This window comes from Rhea americana, unplaced genomic scaffold, assembly GCF_003343005.1.
Source record: "Rhea americana isolate MKP2758 unplaced genomic scaffold, rheAme1 scaffold_7, whole genome shotgun sequence".
In the NCBI taxonomy this organism is placed as follows: domain Eukaryota; kingdom Metazoa; phylum Chordata; class Aves; order Rheiformes; family Rheidae; genus Rhea; species Rhea americana.
Window position 1 is genome coordinate 9740497 of NW_028186867.1, and position 8168 is coordinate 9748664.

The window sequence follows — 8168 nt, forward strand, 5'->3', positions numbered from 1 at the left end:
AGGTGACCTGTACTACAACGCATTGCCCTTTAAAGGTTCTTCCTTTAATCTGAACTAGTAGCTGAGATTTTGAAACAAATCTCAGATGACTGATGACTTGCTTACCTATCAATCCAGCTATCCAAAAAGCTATAGGAACCTGTGCATCTTGGGACTTTGTTGACCACTTTTAGTTGGGAGTTTTATTTAAATCACTAAGTTATATATTAATAAAGTAATAGTAATTTATAAATTCGAAAGACTAGAAACACATAAAGGTTTTTCTTGATGGCCTGGGTTGCTTTATTAGAAAAAAATGCTCAAGAGAAGACTGAATTTGTCTTCCGTATCAAAGACTGAATATATGCCGATGAGTTCAGTCAGCAGCCAAAAGATTTTCTCATTTCTGCATCAGAAGCCTTCTGTAACATTAWCAACTGAACTCTTGAGTAGGTGTAACTGAACAATGATGCATTTTGCACAGCTACTTGTTTGGAGTTTCCTGGCACTAGCTACTAATGTGTGTAACAAGAGTGTCCTGAGAAGTCACAACTTGCAGCACCCTGAATCCTTGAAATGGGAACTGGATTCATGCTCAATGGAGAGGAGTTCAGCAACAGCAACTTGGCAGATCACACAGATCAATACAGCCTTTTATAAAAGGTTTCCCACATAGGCAGCATACAATACTATTCTACTTCTGAGAAACTGTTCTGCCTGAAGCAGCATGATCAAAACCCTCTACTTCAGGATCTCTGCCAAGCTGCTTTTGAGGGAGAATGAAAAATTCTGCTGAAAGCTGTAATACTTCAGTTGTGTGATTAGATTACTGCATTAGATACTCTGTTTCTCTCCCAGGCTAAACTCCATATAAAGCTCTCATCTTGATCACAGAAAAAATACCTTAATCTCTGTCTTCCTCCTTTAAAGTACAAACACATCTTACCTGTTCAGTCTCCCAGGTTGCTCATCGATGCCCAAACTGGCATGGATTTTATTTTGCCTACTGGACACCTCTACGAGCTCTGGCCCTCGGATACGCTCCAGGAAAGAATCAGGCCTTTGGTCTTCATGATGTAAATGTCTTGTAGCCCATGATCTCAGAGATACAACAAACTGTGAGAGCCTGCAAGGAACACACATGCAATATTGACTGAATCAGACGACAAAATCAGATGGCTTAAACTTTCTCCCCATAAAGTAGTCCAGGAGGACTTTTCTCCACTTGTACACCTGCCGCAGGAATGGAGCTTGATGGGTTCATTCTGTGAACCCAGTCATTTCCCAGAGTTTCATACATCACCTTGCACAGTGGATCAAGTAACTCGCACATAACCCCTAGTTGACTGTCTCAGTACTGCAGCAGCAACAGACTAGTATTGATTAAAAGTAGGTTGCCAAATAGTTGGGATGAGGAAGCTGATGAAAATCTCTGACACTATGTAACAATGTGAAGATCCTGGACTGACAGAAGTAGGAGATATAAAATACTCAGAAGATCACACGCTTAAGAGCTGGTATATACAGTGGGGACAAAAGCTGAATAGTTAGTGAGGGACTTTTAAATAAGGAACAATAAGAATTCAGCCACTTTCCCTTTGATTTTAAAGGGTCTGAATGTAGATCTATAGCAAAAATAATTTCATGATATTGTTTTATAAACCTTATCTTTCCTTACCCTCATATTTAACTTTTGACCTCGGGTGATTTTCACATGCTGTGTCTTCTGTGTATTCTTCTGGGTAGACAATACAATCCACTCATCACAGTATCTAATATACTGTGTGTATTTCAAACCATTAATAACAACAGGAGAACAAATCATCAGTGAGAACCACTAATCGACTATTGCATGCAAATTCACCTGCTTCATTAAAAAAACTGCTTCCTAATCCTAAATTTCAAGCAGAACATTAAAATGTGCAAACAATTATGACACTAGACTTAATTTATCACTCAATTATTATGCTTCTTTTTCTCTTTCCAATAATCCACATTATGAATTCTTACATTTTTTGTGGGAAAGTTCAAAAGTAAATGATGTTTATGAAAAAAATGAAAATAATGGAGACTGAAATCTACAACACAGATTTTATTTACTACCAACACAATATTCTGTATTATTTCCCATAAGCAGTCCAGTCTGGACAAAGGTAGTATTATTTCAGTTTCCCATATTGGCCTCAGAAATACTATAATGGAATACTGAACAATGCGTAACTTCTCAAAGAACTTTTGGGCTTCTCAAGGAAATCTCTTTACATTCTCTCAGTATTGGTTAAAATTATATATGCTGAGAATCCACAGAGAGGCCTGTGATGACATGACCAATTTAAATCTTATTATAAAGTATATCTTCTTGAGTGCAGTTCTTAAGGGTCTAATGCTACAGCATCTCAAATATTTGGCCCAAGATCTCTTACTCTGAGAGAAAAAGAACAAAAAAAGGCAGGAATAATATCACCTATCAGAAATCAGAAAGACATATTTCTAGTTCCTCATTCCTACGCCAAGACTGTATCATACAAATCATCTAATACTTTCAACAATTAAGAGAATTCAAGGTCTACCTAAGACACAAAAGAAAAACAWAACACTCCACATAAAAGTCAGAGATTAATTACTAGATTCATCATCCTATTGAAAGAAAGCTAAAAAACACAAAATTAACCTCCAAAATTTTTCTCTGCCTGTAGACCTCAGCTTTCTTACATTAAGACCTAAAACATTTTGATGAGACACAGACCCATTAGTTAAAGAGCCAAACAAATTTTACAATCTAAGATTGAAAACTTCTCTATTTGAACAAAGAAATACTCCTTTCTGGTTTCTGCCATGACATATTATCTCCACCCTTATTGTACTTTTTATCTCAAATTAAAAACTCTGAGTGAAATCTGACAAACAATGTTTTTTTAGGTCCTTCAGAATTTGCATTAAATAGGCATATTATGTTGCCATGACATCTAAATTGCTAAGAATTCATGTTTTCATCTCAGACTTCCTTGTAGGTTCTGGGCATAAGTAATTCTAGTCGCACATACATGTAATTCAAACTGTTCTGAAAAGGAATAAAGAATATAAACAAGGATTTAAAAGAAAGTTCTCAAACACAGTTTATATATATATATACATACACACATATACGCATATATGTTTACACACACACACACACACACACACACACATACATATCTTCTACCTAAAACCAATTGCTTGCAGACTTAGTAATCTACACACAGCAGTGTTACTATCTGACAACCCATCAGGCAAAGGCAAGTTTATTCTCCACTGTCCAAAATGCTGAAATGTAAACTGCACTCTTTAAGTGACTAGTTTTGTAATCAATTATTCTTTGCTCTTCAAAATATTCTATAGTTAAACTGAGTATGTTCTGTAGCAAATGTATCAACGGTATCAGAGGACAGATAGAGCTCTGTAGTTTCAGCTGGAATTATTTAAATCAGATATAGAAACTCTGAATCAGAAAAGGACTTCAGCACAATGTGCCCTTGTGGCCAAGAAGGCCAATGGTCTCCTGGGGTACATTAGGAAGAGTGCTGCCAGCAGGTGGAGGGAGGTGATCCTGCCCCTCTACTCAGCCCTTGGGAGGCCTCATCTCAAGTACTGTGTCCAGTTCTGGGCTCCCCAGGACAAGAGAGACATGGAGTTACAGGAGAGAGTCCAGCGTAGGGCTATGAAGATGATCAGAGGGCTGGAGCATCTGCTCTAGGAGGAACGGCTGCGAGAGCTGGGCCTGCTTAGCCTGGGGAAGAGAAGACTGAGGGGGGATCTGATCAACGTGTATGAGTACCTGAAGGGAGGGTGTCGAGGGGATGGGGACAAACTCTTTTCAGTTGTCCCATGTGACAGGACAAGAGGCAATGGGCAGAAATTGAAGCACAGGAAGTTCTTCATGACCGTGAGGGGGAATTTCTTCCCTGTGAGAGTGATGGAGCACTGGAGCAGGTTGCCCAGAGAGGTTGTGGAGTCTCCTTCTCTGGAGATCTTCAAGGCCCGCCTGGACGCAACCCTGTCTAACATGGTCTAGGTGACCCTGCTGAGCAGGGAGGTTGGACAGGATGATCTCCAGAGGTCCCTTCCAACCTTACTGATTCTATGATTCTATGACTTGCCCTACTTCAGGAACATTTTTAGGTTTACGTAAAGTAAATGACTTAAGCAAAATTTAGCCTAGATTGACTCTGTTCAGTAAGGCTCCCAATGTATCGTAAACATAACCAGATTCTAAAAATATATAGCAACCCTTGCACTCCCAACACAAAAGCCCCTGTCTCCTCCCTTGTCAAAGCCAACCACCAACAATGGAACAATCATTATGTTGTATTTGACAGGAAACTAACATTGCATTAGCGATCAGCCAGAACCAAATACTCGTTTACTTTACAGTCTGACCTCATTTTAAGTATTTCCTCAGTATTCAATATATTTTCAGAGCTGATAATGTAAATAAATCTTTTCTCTTGTTTAGACTAACCTGTGTGAGTTCACTCAGCACCTCTAGGTTTCTAAAAATTGTAGAAGTACACAATCAAAGTCAAAAGCAGCTTCTGTTTATTTTACAGACTTTTTTCAGGTGGACTCCTTCCATTTTTCTTGGAAAGTGACAGCGCTTCATTTACCTCCAAATTGTGATTAGACATTTTCAAGCATGTTACACTTAGTAATAGAAATGGCATTCATTAGCACATTACCTTGCTATTGCTCCTCTACCTGCGAATGAGCTTGTCTGGGATTCAGGTAGGCCTCTTCCCTCCACAGAAATGACCCTCTGCAATTCAGAAGATGTATCCTCACAAAGTGAATGGGTTCTGCAAAAGCAATTTTTTAAAGAATTTTTAAGAATTCCACACTGCTTCCTGTAGATTTCCCCCCATCCAATTCCTTCCACCACTGCATCAAAAAACAATGTGGCAAATTATCCTCTTTCTAAAAGGATATGCTAAATATAAAGCTAATTCTATGCTTCCACTTTTCTGGAAACTCCCAACACTTAATGAAGTCAGGTAAGGTTCTGGCATCCCAGCAAGCTCAGAAGCTGATTCTTCACTGGTAAATACTTCCCTGGTGTGCAGATACATGATACGGGAAAGCAACATTTGCTACTCTAAAACCTTCTTAAAGCATCAGCAACTTTCATTCAACACGGAGTCCAACATCTCTAGGGGACTTTATAGCAACTTCCCACTGCTTTTTTTCAGTGTTGTTCTTCCAGATATTGTTTGYGTTTAACAGTCTGGAATTCCTATCAATGTTCTTCCTTTTAGGATTCAAAGCAAATACACCTCTCTTTTCCTTTCGCTCCTGGCTGACTTGAAAGGGAAAAATTATGATTTTACAGTAGTTAGCCCTGAATAGCATCATTGCCCTTCATACTAGCCTCTTGCAACCAGCTGCATGACTGCAGGCTTAATGCTGCTTGCTTCATAAAGGAAAGTTCTCCTATTGCAAAGCAGAACAGGCTACAGATCTTCAAAGCTGTTTTTGTGTGATGAGATGAGGCACTTCAAGCTATTGCCACATGGAAGAAAACAAGACAACAACTCAGTTGCACACAATAGGACATAGTGATTATAACATAAAGCCATGTGCGGTGCCTGCCAGCTCCCATGGATTCCCATAATTGTAAGACTGCCTATTAGCACTAAAATAATTAGGATTTAAGAAAAGCAGATAAAACTTTGGCCTCCTCTTCTTCCAGTTTTGAAACTGATTTCATTGGAACAAGGACTTTATCAAAGCTTGCTCTGGATCTCTCTATTTGTCTCCTGGGGTTTTCTTTGTGTTTTTCTTTCTTTAGGATTCACTTTTGCAAGATTGCATCACATTCAGTAAAGATCACTCTTCCCCCTTTGTAATGCAAGAAAGGATTCTCACGTTGCTCAGGACTGTCAGAAAAAGACCAATTACAATGATATTTGCAAAAATTTTTTAAGAACTGGCAACAACATGCCTACCAGCAGACAATTAGCAACTGAGTTTTGTATGTACTCACAGCAGAGGAACTGACAGAGAATCAGAACTTTATTATTTCTCCACAAAGAACCACGCCACAAAATCTAGGTCCAGAAACCTCTAGAATTCTCAACTGCTTAATTGTTTTCTTCTTTTCTTTTAATAAGAGGATACCAGTAGACACTGCCTGGTACTGAAAAAGCGTCATAACTTGGTTTATGTTGTGCTGAGAATACTGTGGATGTCAAAGCCAGCATTGCTTCTGAAGAATGAACAAACTCTTGGAAGAGAAATCTGTTAAAGATTACCAGACATGTAGAAACTATGTTCAGCTCAAAAAGTCTCCTGAGCTGGAGACTGAGACAGTATTGAAAGAAAGTATGTTGCAGACACTTGCATATTGTCCTCTTATTTTTGACAAAGTATCTGCTTACAGCCCTGCTGGAAAAAGGATATTGAACTAGATAGTCTTTTACACTGCACCACTTTGGCTATTTTAAAGTCTGCAATATTCCTTTTCATAGAAAAATATACATCTTGTCTGATCTTAGACAGTACTGAATTCTAATATTGCTAGTACTCTTCCTACTTGCCAATCTTTCTGGCAAGTCCTGAAAACACATTTCTTTAAAAGAAGACAGTGAGAGTTCTCAGTAAATAGTTTCAAGCTTCAGAATTCAGTTGTGAAAAAAACATATTTGGAAGAAATATATAGCCTTAAAGGAGGCTTAAGGGTTAAAAGTGTATGTCCAAGCAGTTATATGACTCAGATAATGAGAAGTACCTCACTAACTTGCAGTAAATCAAATACTTTTAGTGATTATATACTAAGTTGTTATATTTCCTCTAAATGCAGGTAATTAAGTATCAGGGTCACAAAAGAAAGTGATTAGTAATACAGAAAATACAGATTAAAATACTCAAAGTAGCCTTCCAAGTAGAATTTAAAAAAAAAAAATAAAAAATAATAATAAAAAAAAAACTTAGCCTGCATTCTTTGTCAGTTTCTTAAAAAGAAAAAACCCTACACAGAGGTCAGACCCAGCAGATCAAGCCAGTGAGATTTCTGCTGAAGCCTCAGAGGGAGATTAATTTCAATTTTAGTCACCACCATAAGATGTTCTATTTTGATATAATTGTGCTGGCTTATGAGTAAGAATACAAGCCAGGCAGGAGGTGAGACTTGGTATCCAAAAGGCACTATTAACTAGCCTTCCTCATTTGTTTCTTTTTTTGCAAATTTTTTTTGGTCCCAGTCTCCTTTACTGCTAACTCTATTGTGCTTAGGCATCTGCTGATAATGTAAAGCTAAGACTGCAAATCCCAGATTTGTTTCGAAGAAATGCCTAGAAAAACTATGCAGAATAATACAGAGATAGCTGAGTGAACCCTGAACAAGCTAGGTCAGATGCTAAAAGCAATACGCTGCATCCTACTAGCTCCATTTACCAGCGTAGAGTCACGCATGTTAAGTACATCAGCTGTCAAAGGCTGTGTGTGCACAGCAGTCACCTCCACACTCCTCAGCAGTCTGGAAAAGCTGCGCTCCATTGTCCCTACACAAACTCATGGTATTTTGTACCTCTGTAACATCCTCTAAAATCTTGGCAACTGCCTGTCTTCTTGCTATCAATAGCTATAGGGAACCCTGCACTCTGCACCCTCCACGAGGCATGCCCAAGGCTCTGTGTTTGATTTTGGCTGCCACTGAGGATGTGGCCTTCGGTGTTCAGCAATAGAAGTATGCTGAAGAAATAATTTTTTTAGTCTTGTCAAAACAAGTTGGTATGCTTAATGTGACCTAATCTTATCATCTGCAGGTCTGATCCAGAGTCCCATAAAATTGATGAAAGAATTTTCAATGATTTAAATGACTCTTGGGTCAGATCCCTACCAATAAGTAGCCAGACATATTCAATGGAAAATTGATACCTTCTGCTACTCCAACAAAATCTGCTAAGTTGTAGGAGACAATGGTAAAACTCTCAGATTCAACCGCTGGAATCACAATTGGATGGGATTATGGACTCAATAAAAATTTTAAAGTCTGTATTTTGTTTTTTGTTGCTTGACTTTTTTCAAAAAAAAAATTTTTATTAGTCTGTACATGCACCAAGACTTTCCCTAATTAGGTTTATGTTGTAAATAAATATAACAATTCATAAGTAAACTCATTATTATGTTCTAAGGTTTTAGATATAAAACGTACAGAC

At 38.2% G+C, this 8168-nt stretch overlaps 1 protein-coding gene across 2 annotated transcripts in view; it reads right to left on the minus strand.

Moving 5' to 3' along the window:
- The window catches only part of CNGA3 (cyclic nucleotide gated channel subunit alpha 3), a 41029-nt gene that overhangs the window by 18514 nt on the left and 14347 nt on the right, over positions 1-8168 (minus strand). For both annotated transcript variants that reach the window (XM_085321517.1, XM_085321516.1), the window contains exons 3-4: positions 4695-4811; positions 926-1105 (exon numbers count right to left, since the gene is read on the minus strand). In XM_085321517.1, the coding sequence (XP_085177643.1) occupies positions 926-1105; positions 4695-4811 (297 nt within the window). The remainder of the gene's footprint in view (positions 1-925; positions 1106-4694; positions 4812-8168) is intronic.